This window comes from Larimichthys crocea, chromosome I (assembly GCF_000972845.2).
Source record: "Larimichthys crocea isolate SSNF chromosome I, L_crocea_2.0, whole genome shotgun sequence".
Lineage (NCBI taxonomy): Eukaryota > Metazoa > Chordata > Actinopteri > Sciaenidae > Larimichthys > Larimichthys crocea.
In genome coordinates this window covers 27,732,543-27,753,243 of record NC_040011.1, presented here as the reverse complement: position 1 = coordinate 27,753,243, position 20,701 = coordinate 27,732,543, and the positions used below count along the sequence as shown (strand labels likewise).

Genomic DNA, 20,701 nt, shown 5'->3' with positions numbered 1-20,701 from the left:
CCTTCACTTTGCCAACTGCAAGGTTAAGACAACAGTTAGGGAGAGTGCCTTTTTTATTAGCCGTATATTAGTCTTTGGAGATTTAGAGGCAAAATGCCCCAGACTCCTCTTAAAAAAGCAAAATAATGAAACATCTGGCCATGATGGGTGGCCATTTTAGGTTATATAAAGTTGAGTGGAGCCAACAAACAGTTATCGCTGCATGAGAGTCCAAAATGGTAAACCCAGAAGATTCCTGTTCCATAATGTATGATTAAGACTAGTAGTCAGACAGAAGCTCCTCGAAATTGAAATCTCATGCAGGATTCAAAGAAAATATATTGCTGGCTCAGGGTGGACATGGCTAGTATGGACCAGATGCTGCAATCATCCCATAAGAACTGCTACACAAAGCAATTTGTTAAGTTAAATATCCCTGTGGAAGGGAATTACTTTTTCTGCTCTGCTGGTAAGTCACTAAATCCAGGTGAGTGTGTATATGAATGTGTCTGCCTGCACTGACCCAGACGTACCGCTGGTGAGCAATGAGCCTCCACTGCACTTGCTTGACCCCTCATCACTCCCATTTTCCACTTCATCTCATGTGTCTCAGCAGGAAAGTAAAAATGACTCCAACATCACAACATCAACTCACTCTAAAACAATGCCAGTCTACGCACTGACCTTGCTCCTGGCTCATAAATTAATCTGTACAAGGCATGAAATAATTTTATAAACTACCTGGACATAGCATGAAATCTATTAAAATTCACAGACAAGGTTTATTGTATTATTGCATGCATCATACACCAAGTGATATTCACAAGGCTTAAAGTCATGAACCATTAACCAGACCTACTGAAATAAGTCTAAAATGCAAGCACCATGTCGCAGAGAGCTGCACGAAGGTTCTCTCCCTTTTTATTTAAACTGCTGACAAAAGGTCATGCCTGTGAAGATCGACCCACGGAGCAGCTACAAGTCAAATATTAACAAATTACCAAACACTTTAGATTATCTTTTATTGAGTGTTTACCTCTCAATCAATGTTAAAATCGTAGTAAAAATGTGAAGAAATAAGAAGAAATGTGTCTCAGTTGAATAATGAAGGTCTCTATTCATCATCGCTGACAGGATGCAACATGAATCTTATTCCCGGTATTTAGGCAATAATTCATTGTTTCTGTACTGCTCTGTACGGTACAGAAACAATGAATTCATTTGTTACACAGTTCAGCATGAACAGAATAGACTTGATGCACTATCAATAACTAATGGCTCTACCAGTCAGGGGCTCCTGTGCAGAAACAATACCCCCCCTTTCCTCCCTGCCATTGTCTTGTAGATGGAGTTTGACATAGCTCAAAATGAACACAAGGAGCTCCGGGAAGAAATCTTTGCTCAGGTAGCGTGTCACATTTCCGTGACCTTTACTAGCCAGAACAATTCCAGGCTGCCTCTTGCCCTTACGTCCGCTTCCTCCTTGTGTCTTTCCCACGCTTTGTGTGTGGACAGTGAAGGAAACCTACTTAAAAACAGTAGACAAAGCTTTGTAGGCTGAAAGTGTGTATGAGTAGGTCTGTGTTGGGGGAAGGGGGGTGGACGTGAACAGTATTTCCTTTGTTTGGATGGGCTGTTTATTTGGAAATGACAAAAGCTTACTGAGTATCTCAGTGGCACTCTAGACCTGGCACAAGGTGGAGGAACATCCACCTTTTATACTCTATCTTGTTTTTGTGGAGTGACACGAGACAATGAAGCTGTTTGTACTGTCAGAAGAAACGTGCGCCCTCTGTTTCATCCTGTCCACTCACAGATAACAATTGCTGGAATAAACTTTTTTTTTTTTTTACAATATATAACAAAAACACTAAAAGGCAATATCATATCGGATTATCTAAGAAAAGAAATCTGAATCTAAATTTAATTGACAAAATCAACCTTATATTAAACTATAAAGTCTACACATCTGTTTCTATTACCTGTCAGAGTCAACAAATTTTATTAACTCAATAATCACCCAATTACAACGGGACAAGACGACCTCTAGCGACCTGTGTGGGAACTGTAGGTGCAATCACTGTCTTAAACTCTTGACACCTCATATAACTAAAAGATGCAAATTAAAGATGTTACATGTATAAACAATAAATAAATCCACAAATGTTAGGATAAAATAAAAACTGACCTAAAAATGTAAACTCTTGGTTACAGCTGAATTAATTATGAGAAGGATATAATTATTATTATTAAGAAAAAATAATTGAAGTGACTCTGTACTTCTTCTTACTACAGCTGATTACGTCATATATAAGACAATATGCATTCAGCCATTCATTAAAGCCAATCAAATTGTTCAATCAAATGTTGCTCTTTCATGCATACAAACTCTCCTCTACGCGTAAATAACAGATGAGCAAGAACGATTGCTTACCATTTGTGAGTGATGAACAACACAAGATCACAACGACCAGTCTGAAGCAGTCGGATGAGACCATCCTGCCAACTCTTCAGCGAGATCCAAACCGTGCGTTAGAAATAAAGTCCCTGTGCAGGCTTATAACTCCGAGTGACTGATGAAAGTCACTCGGAAAAGTTTCTTCTAAATGCGAGTAAATCAAAAAAGAGTCTTATATTTGATCTGAAAGCCCGTGTTGTAAATCCACAATAGCCCCTCAGGTGTACATGCAAAAAGCGCCGGTGATCCCGTATCCCATTACGCGTTTCGCATTACGCGTTTCGCAGGGGAGCTCCCCTGCGCAGCTGGGTAGTCCAAATCCCGATCCCGCAAAGAGGAGACGGATGTACCGCTGTATCCTCGGGGCAGGTGCTCTCGAACAAAAACAAGTTAGATGAATTAAATTCAATGGGTGGCAGAAAATAAAAAATGAATGAGTGGTATGTCAGTCTCTTAACCGGTGTCTGGTATAGCCAACAAAAGCAAGAAATCAATCAGCTCCTGCTTTTTCGTGCGCGTCTTGAAACACACTCTCCTCCCTTTCGCCTCCTCACTTGGCCTTACAACCCATGCGTGAGGCACGTTTTATGGAGACACAGAGGAGGGACGCAACGTCACTTTTTTTTTTGGGAGGGGGGGGGGGGAGACCTCCAGGCTACTGAGACGGAAATGTCTTAGGAGAAATAAAGATTAGGCAGAGCTGTGATATTCCTGCTGATGGGGATGGTGTAGTGATGCCAGTGAACATGTAAATGTGCAATAGAAATCTCAACAACTATATTTATTTCTAATGTAAAGCTCTAAGAGAAAGTGAAATGAACCTGAATAAGATTTATCACTTCTGTCATGGTATATATATTAATTAATGCAGCTTGGCTGATATACTGATCAGGCCTATCACAGACACATCGGCATCGCTGCATAACATTACATTTCTCAGTCTGCAATGCAGAAAGTGTGTGCCGTGATTTACAGTACTGTGGCAGTCAGCACCGAGAAAAACAAAAGGAAGCAGCCCCCAGCAATGTCAAGCAGGATCGGGTGGTAGTCTATGTTGAATTATTTAGCAAGAGTATCTAACTTAAATATTCTTTAAAGGTCCAGTGTGTAAGATTTAGGTGTATCTATTGGCAGATGATATTCATAACTATGTTTTCATAAATGTATATGTAAGAAATGTCGTGTTTTTGTTATCTTAAAACGAGTCTTTATATCTATAGTCAGTGTTGGTCCTCTCCCATGGAGTCTGCCATGTTTTTATACAGTAGTCCAGACGAGACAAACTGATCTCGATATGGCCTTTTGCTTTTTATGTGAGTTTTACAGCCAGAGTTTTTCCTGCATGCTTAAAGGAGAGGGTGAGGCGTGGGAGAGTGTTCAGTTGGTTGTAATCTGCAGCTTCACTGCGAGGTGCCATTAAATCCTACACACTTGAACTTTAATAAAGTCACTTGTTCATGAAAGGAGAGTACCTTTGAATACTCATATCAGTTCATCAACATAGAAAAAATCAGCTCAGAATTTACTCTGCCACAATCCCTAATCTGTTTTCCTCTTGGTAATCTGTATGTGTCTCAAAAGTCCCATAGTGGTCAGGCTCACTGTGGTCAGAGTGCATTTCTAAATGACAGATTGAAGGTAAATTGTAAAGTAGATCATTAAGTTATCTTTTGCATGTAAAGCTGCCATTGATAAAATTAACCTACTATCTAACCGAGGTTAAAGGTAACAGCAGTTATCTTGTTTCAAGAGAAAAAAAGATCAAATGTAAACAATCATTGTGATATCAGACTGAATATATCTGCTCAAGTGTTTAGAATAAACATTTGCTGGATTTATTTTTAACTTTAGAAACAGGATACACTGCTTTTTATATCAATGTAAATAATCTTCTTTTGTCCAGTAGTACCCTGCAGTGTGTGTGGATGTGCTGCAGACTGTTTTCTTTTATCACTACAACAATTACTGTGCTGCTGCAGGTCACAGTAGAAGCCATTGTAAATAAGAGCATCCTGTCCTCACCTTTCCGCCTATGTCAAGACTGAACGGCCACCATGTTGGACTGTATCATGAGATTTGGTCCGTCCTAGGTGAGTCACAGCACAAGATACAGGACCCTGCAACAGGACAACAGTAAAAAGGAACATGAGAACATAGGAAACAATTTAAAACATCCAAGTCGTGGGAGTCGTTCTGTGACTCAGAGACCATCCTGTCATGGATCCAAAGATGTCCTACACAGTACCAGTAGTTTAGTTTACTGTAAATAAAGCACTATTTAATTTTTGTATTTTCATGAAATTACTCAAGAAAATCACAAAACAATATCCATATTTGGGTGGCTAGAAGGAGCATACACAGAAAGCTCTCTCTCTCTTCTGCATGATTTATTCCACAGAAAAAAGGGAACATGATAGACTTTAAGGCTGTTGGGTTACTTTGTTTCCATTGGACACTCACTTTTATGAAACATTGGTGAAGCAACAGTAGATTCTTGGCACACTGACAAGACTCAAATCAAATGGCTACAAAAAGCAGGTCTTGTAATCTGAAGATAACATGCTTTTGACATTTGAAGTAAAATAGTAGCTCACAAGGCAGAGGTGAAGTTTGCAATAAACTGCCTTGTCTGCTAAAATAAATTTCTCAGTGTGTCTTCACATATAAGTCTTCAGAAAAGGAGACATTCCCACCGGGCCACTAGGGCAGCAGATAAGTCTCCAGATGAACAATTGCTGGAAGTTGCTAGCTGAGAGGGGTGGATTTAAAGTGTTTTATTTTAGAATCTGGTGTTCAAAACACACGATGGGGGGCTAACTGGTTCTACACACACAGCGTGTACTCTTCCTTTTGCCTAAACCGCAAAGTCTTCTCTGGTAAATGAACCAGTAGAAATAAAGACTTTCTTCAGGAGAGGTGTAGAGGGGGTCTGGCTGCCTGCCTTGTTGATAAAATAGCTGTAGTCAGTCTTGTGTAAAAACAATCCTGCAGTATCCAGACCACATCCACACTGCAGCTTTTGAAGCAAGGGAGGGAAGGGATCTTATGGAGTAAATGTTTGTGGGCAAAATATAGCTTATAGTCAAACAATATTAACAAGACAATTTCTTTCAATATAATAACTTCTTGTTGTTGTCAAAACAGTGTCATGGATTGGTCCTACCTAAAGATTTCTGGAAACTCATGGATAAAGTTGGCCCCCAGTTCAACACCTGGACTAGAATCTGTTCTAAAATATTTTGGGTTCAATTTCCCCCATTGTTAGATCAAGAACAAAAGTATAACATAAAAACGAGAATATAGAGAAAGTTAATCCAGCCATCTATTTTCTGTAACCACTTATCCTCACCCGGGTCCCAACAGGCTGGAGCCTATCCAAGCTGACATTGGTTGAGAGGCGGGGTACACCCTGTACAAGTCACCAGAAAAAGTTAATATCAAATAAAAATGATCTATTCAAAGTTTATTTCATGAATAAGAAAAAAGGAAATGAACATTTAGGGCTTCTGTTTTTGTATGTTTGTTTGGCTCTGTATATATGTTAAAAATGAGATTAGCTCCACTTCTTAGACATTAAACTTGAATATCTCTATATTGATATGTCAGCATCACAGTCCTGGCTCTTCTAACAGAAAAAGCAAAAGTGTATCCAACACAGTTAATGGTGACACGGAGCTATTTACAATCTATGGGGTGTGTCACCCTGCCAAACCAGGCACTGACACTTAATGCAGTCATTTAATTAAGGTTATTTGCTGCAGCTGTCTTTATCAAATAAAAATGTTATATGTGAAATTGGTTTATTTCTACAGAAGGGACATTTAAAGAAATCAATATGTCCCATCCCCTTACCATTCACTTAAAGCTAACTAGACTAACAATAAGCAACTATCACATAATGCTTTACTCAACCAGATACTATAATGACCAAGATATGGGTCAATTAAACAGCCTAAAGGCACAATAAGTCTTAATAAATAGTGAACACTAATCCAAACTTAAACCTTGTTACCTTTCCTTCTGGTCAGATTTAACTTGGCGCTCATTTGTTGTGTCAGCTGTCAGTCACGTAAGAGGCGCTGTGGTGAGGACCGACAACTCATTTCAGCGGGTTTAAACCTAAAACATGGAGCAGTTTGTTTCAACTGTCAAATGTGAGTAACTATCCGGTTCACTTGGTAACTAGTTGTTGTATAAATATTGTTTTAAGGTCGCTTGGGCTGCAAATTGCAGTTGTAGTAAAGCTACATGCTAACATTGCTAAACTAGGTCTCTAACCGTTGCTAGGTAACCTAACTGCCGCCATTAGCTAAGGCTAGCAGCTAACAGGTAGTTATTTCGTTTTATATATTCATGCTCATTGCCTACCCTATAAAAATGGATTTTTGAGATGTTTATTTACGATACAGTTGTATACAGTTGCATTATCAATAAACAAGACACTTTTACCTAACTTTACCTGAATATTCAGTGAAAGAAACCCTGTATTTTTGGCTAAATCAGTGAGAATTTTAATAAGCTGCTAAACTTATTCATTCAAGTACAAATACAAAATTATAGGAGCTTATAAACGTTTGAAAAGTTGTTTACTTTTCTTTATTTTATGGTGTTAATGTCATGCTGTAGTGAAGTTACACTGAATAACTACTGTAAATTAAAGAAGTATAGGGTTGCTTAATTTTTTAACTCAGCTGGAAAGTAGTGTTGCGATAACAGATTCCTCCTTTTGTTTCCTGTGGTGAAATAACTTCTGCTATGAGTGTAGTGGGCAAAACGATATTGTGATATGTGCCATACCCTGTCAGACATCACTGACCACTGTTATAGATGAGGTGTCTGCTGCTGTCTGTTGCCTTGTTCATGTCCTGTCAACATGTCCTGACTTTTTTTTTTTTGACATACACAGGTCTCACAGAAAACCTGCTGCAGACAGAGCCGGCAGATTTTGATGAAGTCATAGAGAAACTCTTCGGTGAAGTCTCTGCTCTGGAAGATTTCCCTAAAATAACAGATCCGCAGGTAGATTTAAGTGTGTGAGAGAGTTTGACTGTGACGGCAACTGAAAAACAAAAACATTATTCAACAAAACATTATTCATATTATATAGTCGTAAGGTTTTAAGATCTATTTATCTAGTAATAGGACATTAGCAATACTTTACTTACTTACTTACTTTGTGTAAGGTGCATGCATATTTATTTTTCTTATTCATCTTACAGCTTGAGGAGTGTGCCATCCAGCTGTGGAACTGGGCAGTTACTAAGAACGTGGGCACGAGTATAAGTAAAAATCAGAAAGCCAAAGGTACAGTACAGATGTAGTATTCATTTATAAATGATACTGAGAGTACTCAGACACATCATCTGAAATGTTGTTACAACTTAAGGATTGCAAGCCGTGTCACGTCACGTTCAAATGTTCTCACCATCCTGACAGTGCGTCATGTCGCATGCAGTCTGCTGTACTGCTGTGAGCCTGAGAATCCAACAGAGGGCGTCCTCCGCAAGCAAATCTTGGTAAGAAATACTGTCGGCACAGTCTGTGAGTGCTCACCGGTTTCAGGATGACAAGGTCTGTTTGTCAGTGTCTAATCTTTACAGATGGCAGGCAAAACAGGGAGAACCTGGCTGGACTGCAAAAATCCTCAGATGGCAGATAACGTCTTAAGGCTTGCTGTCAAGGTGAAGGAAAAAAATGAACACTCAGACTAAGTGAGCAAAGAGAAATATGATGTCTTTACAAATTATTCAACATACAATATCCCTAGAGCCTGGAAACGCTCTACAGCAAACTAACGTCCAGAGGTGATGGAGCAGCTGACATCACTTCATCCAAAGGAGATGTAGAGAAAGATCTGCTTCGAATTCTCTCATGTCAGGCAGAATCGGTAAGCTGTTGCGCATGCGATGTTCAACACCTTCAATGTGAATATTTGTTCTTGTGATATTTGGCAGCTGAGGAAGTGTTATTCTGACAGACTTGCAGTGTGAAGTGTGAGACAGCTAAAATGTGAACTGTGAAACAATGAGAGGGGAAAATCTCATTCTGTGATAATGGGGAATGTTATATTGTTTGCTGACATTTAACAGGAAGTTCAAGTTTCTCTTTTTTTTTCACAGGCCTTAGGTCAAGGGAATAATCATGACGCTGTGGCTTATATGCAGCGCTGTAAAGAAATGCTGCTCAGGCTACCAAAAGATGTAAAAAATACTTCCTCTGTTATCACTCTAACAACACAAGTATATAATATAGTTATTTCACATTTACAGTACATATTGCTGCTGGAAGTGTGGGTGATGTTAACTGTGAATGTATTTTTTCAATGCAGACTGCGTACCTCTCCCTTATGTGCTACAACTTTGGAATAGACACTTACGAAGTGAGAAAGTTCGAGGATAGCGTGTTTTGGTTGAGGTAAATATAACATTTAATTTCTATAGTAACATGTTGAGAAACAAAGCGGTAAGAAAAGAGATTTGTTCTACTTCTGTTTCAGCCAAAGCTATGACATTGGGAAAATGAATGTGACATATGCTCCTGGACCAGAAGTCCGGGTAAGATATTGCTATACAAGGTTCTGTACAAGCAATGGGTACATTAAAATATTTTTTAATTGTTTAGTTTCCATCACAACAGGCCAAGGTTTTGAGGCTCCTTGCCACTGTTTATCTGGAGTGGGACTGTGACAGATTTCAGGAGAAAGCTCTTAATGCTGTCAGCTTAGCCAACAAGGTGAGATACATGAAATCATTTTCACATTGTGATTTACATATGCATTTTGGAGCATGCATTAACCAAAAAAAAACAACAAAAAAAAACAGAATAGATGCTATGCAGCTAATGGCATTGTGCAATTTGGCAGGAATGTGTGAGTGCCTCTGGGCTGTACTTAAAGATCAGAATACTCCTGAGATGCAGGGCCTCAGATGATCATATCAGAGCAGGTTAGTCATTACCCGACCTCATTCAATTATTTATACAGAGCTTGATTAACATAGGCAGCAGTGGGGTGTTAGTGGCTGAGACATTTGAGTAGATTCTCAAACACTATTAGAAAAAATGGTGATTTTTAAGAACAAATGTCTCCTGATGAGTTTAAGGTGTAAGGACTGTGTACTGGGACCCTCCTAAGTGTCACTGGGTGATTTAAGCATCATGCACATTTAAAGGCAGATGATAAAAATATGTTTTCAGGACTTAATGAGATGCTGGAAGCGAAAGTTTCCCTTGAAGTGTGTCTGAGCACAGTGAAACTACTCACGTCTGGAGACAGGTAAAAACATCACACACATAGCTTAACATGAATGTAATAAACAGGAATGCCCAGACACATACTAATTATCTCTCTTACAATAATGTCTGTTTTGATTTCTCTAGAGATCTGCTGGTATTTGAGTGTCTGAATCGTGTGTGTCAGCACTTTGAGTCGTCCCCTGACTTGGGAACTGCTCTTGTCTTGCATGTTGAGCTGCTACTGCAGAGAGGCAAGGAGCTGTTGGGCAAACAGAAGATAGAAGATATCATCACTGGTACTTTATTTTATTTGCGTTTCACACGTAGACCATATTTGTTTTCCATTAGAATGACATGATGTATTTCATAGCAGTGCAGTCAGTACACTGTAGATGTGCCTCTGTATTCGTACTACATTTTTTTGACACCCACACAGGCCACTATACAGGAAAACAGCTGAGTCCACAGGCCCTCACATGTCTACATGTCATGCTGTGGGATCAAGCGTCCAAACACTTTGAGGTACGCCCAACACAACCTTAATTCACAAGATATTTTATAGTGTAGACACACCCGATAGTTTGTGACAGCACTGTTGTCTCGTAGCCAGAAGGCTGTCTATCTCTGTGCACTGTGCATGTTTCTCTGTGTTTATGTGGGTTTGCTTTGAGTGCTATGGTTTCCTTAAAACCCAGTGACGTGCATGTCAGAAATACTCAGAAGTAGTAATAGTCCCTGATCCCTGCACTGTTGCTGCCCACTGCCCCTAAATAGTTGTGATAGGTACAATGCGGAGGTTTAATTTCCACACAGGGATAAATAAATACAATTTAATGTTTATGTAGTGTATCTTTCTTCTCAGGCCAGGAACTATACTGAGGCTCTTCAGTGGTATAACTACTCCCTGAGTTTCTTTAAGCGAGGTCAAATGGAGCCCAACTCAGCCAAACTACAGAGGAACAGAGCTTCCTGTTTCCTGCAGCTTAAACAACTGGAAAAGGTAAGACCATCTGAGCCACAGCAACAAGTCAGGAAATTAAATGTGTTGTGTAGTCTCTGGCTGCAGTGGGTGGTAAGTGTCAGAACCCACCAGGTAGTTTGTCTATGTCTACTTGCCACATTTCTGCAGTTTATGTACTGCATGTGATCCATGTGTGTATGAAAATGTGTTTCTTTCAGGCCAAAGAAGCAATTAAAGAAGCAGAGAGGTGTGATCCTGACAACATTTTCACCCAGTTCAGTATTTACAAGATCGCAGTGCTGGAGAACAATGTGGGGAAAGGTATTTACAAAACATTAGCTGTGGTAGTCGTGTTACAGTTTCATTACAGCCACATTTTCTGAATATTCTTTGTGATGTTGAGGCTTGTTTATTTGCACCAGCTGCAGAGGCACTGAATGTGATGGGACATCTGTCCAAGAGTCCTGTGGCCAGTGAGGACAAACTGCTGGTATCTGGGAACGCTGCATCCAATCTCCTCAGTCTGGCAGCTCAGATTGCTTTAGAGGTAGGACTCATCACAGGACTCATTACTAAGTTCTGTACAGCAGACATAAAACTTGTGGTATATATAGTATGGGAGAAGAATGTATTTGGTCCAGTGCAATTAATGTCCCAGTCTAATGGTATTGTTATGATGTTATATAGCTTAAAACATATGGGTACTTACTTTTGATATTGTATATGCTCTTTGTGCAAATGAAATTCCCCAGGGGCAATGAAGGTGTAATCAAACTGGTTAGTGAGGGCACGTGTGCAGGAGGGGTTGAGATATGGAAGGGATAACATGACGGCAGATGTTTGGATTTACACTTTTCGGTTAAAAAAATCAGATATACAGGATCTTTACTATCTCCCCAAGTGTATTACACATAAAAATATAAATAAGTCTAGACAAATGTTGGTGTTCAGCTTTAATAGTTATATGATACAGTTCAAATTGTTCAAACAGAACAAAATTCACTGAATTTAAACAAATAATAAAGCAGCTTAGTGGACAGTGGAGGTTTAGAAAATGTTTGAAATAAATTGAAAATATGTGGGAATCTTATCATAAGTATACTGTGTGACTGTGATAAATATGACCGGTGTGTGGTGGTGTTATCGATGGTGAGGAAGTTTGTTTCGGACAGAACGACCAGCAGGAAACTGCCGTGAAAGCTCTGGAGAGTTTGTGTGAACACTCCAAAGATGAAGCTCAGGTTCTGACTGCTCTCAGGTCAGTGACAAATAAAAAAAAAAACTCTGACATGAAAAGTGTAAAGGCGTCAGAGTGATAAACATGACTTCATATGGATGTTTTCTTTCCATACTGCTGTCTTGAGCTAAAAACAAGACTTTTTTGGATAACCCACAGTTTGCTTTGAAAACTGAAATATTTAATTTCAGTTGCCACGTTTTTTTAATTTGTTCGTTTTAAAGCGTTCAGTGTTCATGTGTTGAGACCGTGTAAACAAAACATGACAGTGGAGTTTCACACATTAAGTGACAACACTTAGCAGAGATGGCTTGTGTGCTGAGAGACTGTAGTGAGTCTGTTAGTTTTCCATACACCTCTATGATCCACTGACCTATATTTCCTGGCTTCTCCACTGAAACTGTGTCTCTGTATAATAAAGTTAGTAGGTGAAATAAAGGAGGTCAACACCGGTTTCTCCATTCATCTTTTTATAGGTGTTTGGTTCGACTCGTCCTTTCCACAACAGAAAAATCACGTGATGAGATGAGGTGAGGGAAAGTACCTTCATTGATGCTGCTTTTATTACAATCGACCACAGATTAAAATGCACTGCTTTATATCACTACATGCAGGAGTGTGACTCTGGATGTCCTGCTGCCATATCTAAAAATGGGTGAGTACATACTGCATTTTTTGGAGGAAATGACTCAGCTACATTATCTGCTGTGCATCATAACCCCCCCAAAAAATGTTTGTGTAGCTTTGCAGAAGGTTTCACACCAGTCTGGCATGACTGTCGAGCAACGCACAGAGGAAGCTAACTGGTTCAGGAAGATTGGTACTATGACTCTTTCTCTCCTTGACACCTCAGTCAAACATGGTATGCCGTCACTTGAAATCTTGCAGCACCTTCATTTTGTTTGTGTGTGCGTGTGTGTCCTTGTTAAAGCTTGGAACTCGGCTCTGCAGTGCGAGAGCAGCCCTGACAGAATGAGGGATTTCTTTGTGCTCTCTTACCAGGCAAGTGTCCTTATTAGCTTTGTCAGGTGAATTAATCGATATCTACAGCATGTGCGGGTGGATCAATAATACCTGAACAGGGATTTAACATTGATTTAGAACAATTTAACATATCACTTTAAGATGAAGAATCACGCTGACCCACAACAATACCAGCCTATATTGTAGTTACCTCTGTCAATGAGTGCACATACTCGATTTAAATACACAAGCTTAAAAGCTTCTGCTGTTGGATGTTGAGTAGATGTTTTTATTTTAAGGAGAATCATCAAAAGTAGTTGCTGAATGAGGAGACAATGTTTTTCCAATATTTTCACATCACAAATGTTTATTTGAGTTGTGCTCAAAATCAACTTCAGATAATAAGCCACTCTCTTGCTGTACAGTGTTTAAATACATTATTACATTAAAATATGATGTACAATCATGCATTCATTTCTTTTGTGTGTGCATATCTGTAGTTCTCCCAGCTGTGCCCTTCTGATCACACACTGCTCATGGGTCAGAAGACATGTCTGCTCATGGCTGCTGCTGCCTCTTTGGAGCTCTACAGGAAGTCGAATCTCTCTGCCCAGGTGTGCCACCCACTTTCTCTGCCCCTCACCTACATTTAAGCACTCTCTCCATCCACATGGATGGAAATTTACCAAGACCGGTGGAGAAGAGAGGTGACTAACCACTCGGTCGGTGCTGGCGTAGGTGTTTCATTTTAATCCCTCTGCCTTTACTGAGGAGGTGAACACTAGATGGCGACGATGAATCCAGAATGCTGGTTTTGTGCTTCTGTTTGGTTCACAGACGGAGGAGCTCACTCAGACTCTGGAGCACATTCAGATCTGTAGGGAGGTCTGGAAAACCCTGAAAGCATCAGGTACCTACAGCATTTATTTATTTGCACGACTTCACATGAATCAAAGTGGAGCTAGAGAATTAATTCTCGATGTGTGTTACAGGAAACTTCCCAATGGACCCCACAGACACACTGCTGCTGCTGTATGAATTCGAGGCTTATGCTAAGCTGAATGACCCCACGGTTGAGACAGTACTGGAGTCTGTCATGGAGCTTGAAAATGTTGAAATCAAGGTGCTAGAGACCATTGCAGGTAAAAAAAAAAAAACAAACCATTGTTAATCTTTATTCTGTGACGTGCCTAAAGAGAAACAGTCTAGTATTTACAGTATGCTGGCATCTTTTTTCCCCCCTATATGTAGCCTTAGCCATGGAGCCTCCAGCCCACTTCCCTCTGCTGTGTAAGAAGGCCTTGAGGGTTGCTCTCTCTCTGCACAGGAAACAACCACAGGCCGACCTGGCACGCTGCAGGCATACCCATCCCTCCTCTGCATGAAAATACCCTTGACATTTCATTAACGATCCATTCCCACAAAGTGCTTATTAGGATGAAAAGGCTTTCTGATTGTGCGGCTATTTTTGTGTTCCTGTCTTAGCAAGTGCGTTCACAGCCTGATCAAGCTGTCCCTCCCAAGTGGTGTATCAGAGGTGGAGGCCCATGTGCTTGAGGAGGTGTGGGGCTACTATGAGGAGGCCCTGTCCATCATTGCAGCCGCAGTGAGTCAGAACCAATCACATGCCGCCATCCCTTGGCTCCCACCTCCTGTTCCCTCCAGCAGAACTTCTCCTTGCTATATAATTAACCCCCTCTCCTCCACTCCATGTCTGCCTGCTGTTCTGGAAGCCTCTTTTTATCAATGGGCTTTCAGCCGCACTTCAATTAGCAGATGCTTCCATTCACCACCCCCTTCCTGCCAATTTGAATGTTAATGTGCTGTACAAGTCATCACACTGCCGGTGAGCTGCAGCTCTGAAAGAGGCATCAAATTATTGAGACATTACACTGCTTTAGAGGCAGTGCATATTTCCCCTTTCATATCGAGTTATTACTTGAAAGCTTTGGATCAAAGTGAAAGCCCGAGATTTAAGTGTTGTGAAAAACCAATGAAACTTTAGAAATGATAGACCTTCAAGTTTGTTAACTCGGTTTAACACTCCTCAGGTTAACATACAGTAGAACATGATTGGAGGAAAGTTACTCACAGGCTTTACCCACTGAAAGATTTTCCTCCACACTTCACTTACATCTCTTGGCTCAAGTGAGTTACCCAGGTGGCCTCCGTTAAATGGGCTTTTGAACATCTTCCTGCTCTTCTCTGTAGCCGGACGACTTCCCAGAGATAGAGACCCTGTGGTTGCTGACTGAGGCTTGGAACACGGGGATCTTGCTGTACAGCCTGGCTCAGTACCCCGAGTCTGAGAAGTGGTGCGGCCTCGCCATGCGCTTCGTCCGCTACCTGGGATCCCTGCAGGAAAGCTACGAAACACAGGTACAGAGCGGATGGAGGGGAAGGAAGGGGATGAAGCAGAATGGGGTGGTTGTAGTTGTTGAGCATGATAGAGTTTAAACTATCCTACTTGTTAGGCAAACGTGACAAGGCTTTGGACCGAGAAACACACAGGCCTTGTCATGAATTAAGCATATAACGACCACTGTAAACCATTTAAATACGGGTATTCCTTGTGTACCCACAGATGTCCAGTCTCTACAGTGAAATCCTGGACAAGTTGGACAAAGCCAAGAAGAACCACATCATGGAAGAATAACCGAACTGGGGCTGTTCAGCTGTTGTTAACTACCCGTTCAGAGGGTGAACTTACATTGACTCAGTTTGTTGCAGCTTAATTTGATTAACGTTATGGTAAGATGTTCACCAAATATTTCAGTTTGATAAGTAGTTGCTTTAAATCTGCCTGATTGTAGGGCGCCCCAGTAGAATAGTGGTTAAGACATATACCACATTCATTCCTGGTTTGATTTTGGTCTGGGACTCTCTCTGTGTTTCCAGTCTTTCTCTGTCTCCTGTCAATAAAAGCGACAACTAATCTTATCTTAAAATTATACCACTGTGATAACTCAATTATTTCCACTTAAAGCAGAATAACAAGCACATCAAAAATCATAACTGAGTCACATATTTTATTTTCAAACAAATAAACTCTTGTCAAGTCCCAAAATAAAACCCAAACAAAAGAAGCAGGTCTGTGTTCCCTCATGACTAGGACAGGGAAGACCATGAGGCCGAGTGTCCTGATAGGCTGTACCACCTGCAGTGACAGGAAGGAAACTACTGTACAATCAAAAGGGTTCATGTTTGCAAGCACTTACTGCACAGATGTGCTATAACATAAACATCATCACCCAAAACTACAAACAAGAACCCTAACCCCCCCCCACCCAAAAAATAAAAGCATATATGTCATTTCTCTCATCAGAACAAAGACCCTCATCAATTATACACACAAAGAGGCATTCAGGTTCCGTCTCGTTATATACCACAACCTCAATGGAAAGAGGAAAATGAAATCAAGTTCTTTGGGCTTTGACATGGCTGACTGAGGTATGAATACCACACACATTGTTAACAGTCAGCTGTATTTCAACTAAACACCAGAAAGGACCAACTCTAAACTTCTAATGATGTATTGATCAACGCTCCTGGTTTCTGTGATATTGTGTAGGTTTCTGCCTGCATCTCTTTTTAATTATTTTACATATTTTTTATTTTTTTGTTAAGTCTATACACCCAGACACGTTCCACAAGAAATCACATGTAGACAGGCCCTACTTGAGGGAATTGAATTCCCATCTGACTAGTTAAATTTTCCAATAGGCATTTGAAGAGAAATACCAACAATACAGCACATTTGTATGGACATTATATCTCAAGAGTAGCTCAAACTTTACTTACCTGACATTTGTGGTCTATAAAACATGTTTGTCCCAGTTTGATTCACACATGCATGAAGCACAGGTGAGGGGGGGAGGGGGATCTGCTGAGGGCTTATTTACATTGTACAGCTACCACACCTTTTGAAACAGTCTGCAAGCAGTTTATAAATGGCTCTGTTCCCTTCGGTTATTCCCTGAACTCTGGTTTTGACACAGGTAATGACAGCTGGTTTAGCAGTGGTGCCTGTCAGGTGGGCACACCTGTTCAGAAAATGCCTGCAGGTACAGGTGCTCTGTGGTTGGGAGAGAGAGCAGGGGGACCCCAGAGGTCGAGGTTACGACCTCTCGTTTGGTCTGGCTCTCAGATGAAAGAAAGAAAGAAAAAAAAAATCCCTTTGCACTGGTCAAAAAGCTGAGGAGGAAAGTGAGAACGTGGGGCCGCAGTGTGCCGTCTTCAGGAGGAGCTCTCTCTCAACATGCACACGTTAACATAGAGTGCCAAGATCTGCATGGGAGGGTGGAGCAGGTCATTTCAATCCAGGTGATGTCAAACAGCCAAACTCAAAGGTTACCACATCGGTGAACAAGCTCCCCGCCTCACGAAAAGAGAAGACACGTGATACAGCCTGATTACACAGTTTAGTTGAAAATGCCGTTAACTAAGTGACCGTACTACCAGTACTTGTTTGTTCACATTTGACAGCTACCAACGCTCTGCGTCACCGCTCAAACACGACATTTTTTCGGTCGCGGGGGAAAATGGTAACCGTACGTTAAGATTCCTGAGCTGGTCTAGCTCACTCCAGACACACTAAGTGTTCAACACAGTGGTTCAGCACCTGCCAACAACAGATTCATTAAGAATTCATACATTTATAGATACACAAAGCATTTAGGTTTAATCAAACCCAACTTTAGTGTTATTTTTGGTAGGGGGACAGGGGACAATCCAAAACAGGTTATATTGACTCTTTAATTGTTAGGACATCCAATACAATTATTGTCTTGTTCTACCCGTTTTAAGGCCACCGTCACGGTGGCAGATAGGACAGTACCATGTGACCATTCAATCAGAAGAGAATCCTCTTGGAAGGCAGAGAGTGTAATAGGGTGGTCTGCTGCTCAACATAAGTTATGAGCCTCTGGCTGTCCAAATTGTAATCTAATAGCCAAATTCTTTAATTACACAGGAAGGAAGGTTGAAATAGAGGAGGAAAGGTGGCAAGACTGTTCTGTTTCTGCTTTATCTATTACAGAGGTGAGATATTGTTTCATCTATTGCACTCAAGTCAGGCCCCTCCCCGGCAGTTGGAGGACACAAAAAAGTGAGAAAAGACGAGAATGTCTCCTCTTTTCCTTGTCATTTGTGTGCAGCCTCCCTAACAGACAACAGGTAGTCACAAAACAGATTTTGTATTTGATGTAAGGCAGTTTGGTGTTTTGCAGAGAGCCCTGTTACACTTCTCTACCCCCGTCCTTTACACAGAGCAGCTAAAAACCACAAGCAAAAAAATCCCACAAAGAAAGAGAGAGAGAGAGAAAAAAAGAAAAAACTAAAATAAAATCTAACAGCCCTCCAAATTGACATTTCTAGTGAAGTGTAAAATGTGTAGTTTTTAATATGTAGTAAAATCTCAGTGGGATTTTATCATTGATCTTGTGATTTCATAATATAAATGTAGAGATTCACAACGCATTTCTTCCTCTTGATCTGCCTCCCGAGATGTCTTTATCAGCTGCAGCACAGACAACTGGCAGACGACCAAACAGCAAGCTGGTTTGTGATAAATAGATCACCAGTTTGTAGGCTCCACTAATTTCCTCAGTCATTATAAACAAGAGAGATGACTCCATGAACAGTACCTTCAGCAGGGCTCGGTTTTTATCCAGTCATTTTAGAAAAACAAAACAAAAACAACAACCTTAATTGGTCTTCACTTCTCATCTTGCGTGTCTTTTTAAATGTGATTTTGATGAACATTTACAAAGTGTTCCAACCTGGTATGATTTGTCTCTGTTTCCCTGCAACTTCTTTTTGAATCCCAACTCCTCTCTCCAGATTTCTGTAAAACATTCTGATCTTCAGTCAGTCCCAGTTCACAAAAGGAGTTGTTCCTTTTTCCCTTTTGTTTTCATTTGACAAATTCCTTTGGAATGGCATTTCCAGTCTTGAATGGATTTGTTGAGAAACTCATGCAGGGGTGTGCACAGTCACAGTAATGGTGATAAGACTTCTTTTTCATTTAGGGAGTAACATAATGATGACACTAAAGCTTGATATGAAACATATCTGCAAAAAGGAGGTGAGGAGGAGGAGGGGAGGGGGCTATTTGGGCTTAGGTGGGGTCTCTGGGAGGCAGGAGGGGAGCTCTGCACCGATGCAGAGAGGACGGCAAGGAGCTCAGAGCTTCTCTGAGGAGGGGATCCAGATGTAGGGACCAGACTGCTCCTCAATGATTAGCTTGATTTTGTTGTAGATCTCCTCTAGTGAGTCACCCTGTACAATAGCTAGAGATACAAACACAGAGGCACACATATTTGTTGGTCGCATCAATAAACTAAAAAAAGAATACATCTGCAACAATTCAGTCAACAACAAGACAGTCGATTCATTATTGTCAAGCAAAATTGACAAATATTTGGTGGTTCTAGCTTTTCCTAATGTGAGGATTCAACATGACAAATTTAAGATCTCAAAATATGTCATTTTTCTGTTCTTCATAGAGCAAATTTACCTTATCTAGTATCTTCATGCTTTTGGACTTGGGCGGAAAAAACAAGTAATCTGAAGACGTCACATTGTGCTTGAGGACTACAAATATTTATCAGTGACCAAAAAGAAAAAGGCATGAGACCAACCTGTGAAATACTCTCCAAAGTCTTGCTCCAGCTTAACTGCCTTGTCAAAGACTTTATTGGCCTGCTCGTACGTCTGCCTCTTATTCATTTCCCTGAAAAACACAAGTAATTAGAGTTACTATCTCAAACACTTACAGTGACTAGTATCTTATCATATCTCTACAGTATGTAAATAAAAAAGGGCTCAAACTTACATTAGGGCTTCAATGGATTTTGGTTTGATAAAGATGGCAATTGGATAAAGTTGTGCTTGCTGCAGTCGTTTTATGGCATTCCCAGACACGTCCAGAATGCAGTGTTTCCCCTGGAGGCGGGTAGAGATAAGTTTTGTTAAATATACAAGAAACTTTTAGATTTTTGTCACACAAGTAGGCCACATTTCCATGGAGGATTGTTGTATAGCTCCAAAAATGACTACTGCAAACCAGCAATTTTAGGCCGTTGGAGGTGGAACATTAATTACAAATGTTTGCTTTCTGATTTAGCAGGCAACTTTACATGCCGCTGGTTACACCTCAAATACCCCACACCCCATCCGGTAACCCAGTCCTACAGAGAATGGTGCCTACCCTCTCAGCCACAGTTCTGACAGACAAGATGCTCGTCCCATAAAGGTTCTCATTGAACTGGCCAGCCTCAATGAATTTATTATCCTGAATGTCTTTCTCCATTTGCTCTCGCGAGCCCACAAAGTGGTAATCCTGGCCGTCCATCTCGTTCTCTCGCCTTGGACGAGTCGTATCTGGAAAGGGGAATGGAACAAGTTTATTTATGTCACTGCTGTTATGCTTTGTGTACTGCCGGGATGTGTTTGTTGCTGTTAAACTCACGGGGCACACAAGAGCCAAACTTGTGGGGAAACTCAGAGATGAGGTCGTCATTTACTCTGTCCTTCATTGGACCCAATATGATCACAGGCCTTGTGTAGTGGACTGCATTAGAGACAAAGAAGGCAAGTGAGGATAAATGTAGAAATACACAATCCATAGTTTGACTTCTGATTGTTGTTTCTTCCAGTTGTGAAGCAGTGATTCACTCACTTTCCTGTCGAATAACTGGCTCATAGGAAAGAATTGTGTCCTCTTGTCCCTCTGTAAGAACAAAAAAACAAAATCAACATCAGATATTTTACACTTCACTTAAAGAAACAAAATTATTTGGGCGGAATATTCATTTACAGATATAATTTCACAATTTAATGGCAGGACATCTACCATTTTATTCATCTA

The 20,701-nt window shown here is 40.6% G+C and overlaps 3 protein-coding genes across 13 annotated transcripts in view; 1 reads left to right on the top strand and 2 right to left on the bottom strand.

The window, feature by feature from the left end:
• Positions 1–2,993, bottom strand: part of kdrl (kinase insert domain receptor like) — a 39,767-nt gene extending 36,774 nt beyond the window's left edge. Inside the window, exon 1 of the mRNA XM_010736572.3 lies at positions 2,414–2,993. Coding sequence (XP_010734874.3) covers positions 2,414–2,477 — 64 coding nt within the window. The 5' untranslated portion in view covers positions 2,478–2,993. The remainder of the gene's footprint in view (positions 1–2,413) is intronic.
• Positions 2,994–6,419: 3,426 nt separating this feature from the next.
• tex11 (testis expressed 11) lies at positions 6,420–17,802 on the top strand. 4 transcript variants are annotated; one of them, XM_027279778.1, is made up of 29 exons: positions 6,435–6,591; positions 7,344–7,456; positions 7,657–7,741; positions 7,874–7,953; positions 8,038–8,118; positions 8,205–8,324; positions 8,557–8,637; positions 8,766–8,851; positions 8,934–8,991; positions 9,059–9,169; positions 9,300–9,381; positions 9,632–9,710; positions 9,815–9,966; positions 10,107–10,192; positions 10,533–10,670; positions 10,850–10,952; positions 11,054–11,178; positions 11,804–11,889; positions 12,345–12,398; positions 12,483–12,523; positions 12,611–12,688; positions 12,800–12,870; positions 13,332–13,445; positions 13,669–13,741; positions 13,824–13,973; positions 14,083–14,191; positions 14,317–14,437; positions 15,043–15,210; positions 15,416–17,802. In XM_027279778.1, the coding sequence occupies exons 1-29, from the start codon at positions 6,564–6,566 to the stop codon at positions 15,485–15,487; spliced, it is 2,745 nt and encodes a 914-aa protein (XP_027135579.1). In that variant the 5' UTR covers positions 6,435–6,563; the 3' UTR covers positions 15,488–17,802. The 4 variants fall into 4 exon arrangements, 3 of the variants coding, with proteins under 3 accessions (XP_027135579.1, XP_027135583.1, XP_027135591.1); XM_027279782.1 differs by having other exon boundaries at positions 6,436–6,591; positions 9,074–9,169; XR_003462505.1 differs by lacking the exons at positions 14,083–14,191; positions 15,416–17,802 and having other exon boundaries at positions 6,420–6,591; positions 15,043–15,180.
• The window catches only part of dlg3 (discs, large homolog 3 (Drosophila)), a 73,739-nt gene continuing 70,542 nt past the window's right edge, over positions 17,505–20,701 (bottom strand). For all 8 annotated transcript variants that reach the window (XM_027279759.1, XM_027279757.1, XM_027279765.1 and 5 more), the window contains 6 exons: positions 20,513–20,563; positions 20,303–20,404; positions 20,042–20,214; positions 19,667–19,776; positions 19,473–19,564; positions 17,505–19,121 (listed from right to left, as the gene is read on the bottom strand). In XM_027279759.1, the coding sequence (XP_027135560.1) occupies positions 19,015–19,121; positions 19,473–19,564; positions 19,667–19,776; positions 20,042–20,214; positions 20,303–20,404; positions 20,513–20,563 (635 nt within the window). In that variant the 3' untranslated portion in view covers positions 17,505–19,014. The remainder of the gene's footprint in view (positions 19,122–19,472; positions 19,565–19,666; positions 19,777–20,041; positions 20,215–20,302; positions 20,405–20,512; positions 20,564–20,701) is intronic.

Bases quoted from the DNA above. Each gene is read 5' to 3' on its own strand.
- tex11 (XM_027279778.1), top strand. From the start codon at position 6,564: ATGGAGCAGTTTGTTTCAACTGTCAAAT. The intron at 10,671-10,849 runs GTAAGACCATCT...TGTTTCTTTCAG, and splicing joins AGCTTAAACAACTGGAAAAG to GCCAAAGAAGCAATTAAAGA. The intron at 14,192-14,316 runs GCATACCCATCC...TTCCTGTCTTAG, and splicing joins GCCGACCTGGCACGCTGCAG to CAAGTGCGTTCACAGCCTGA.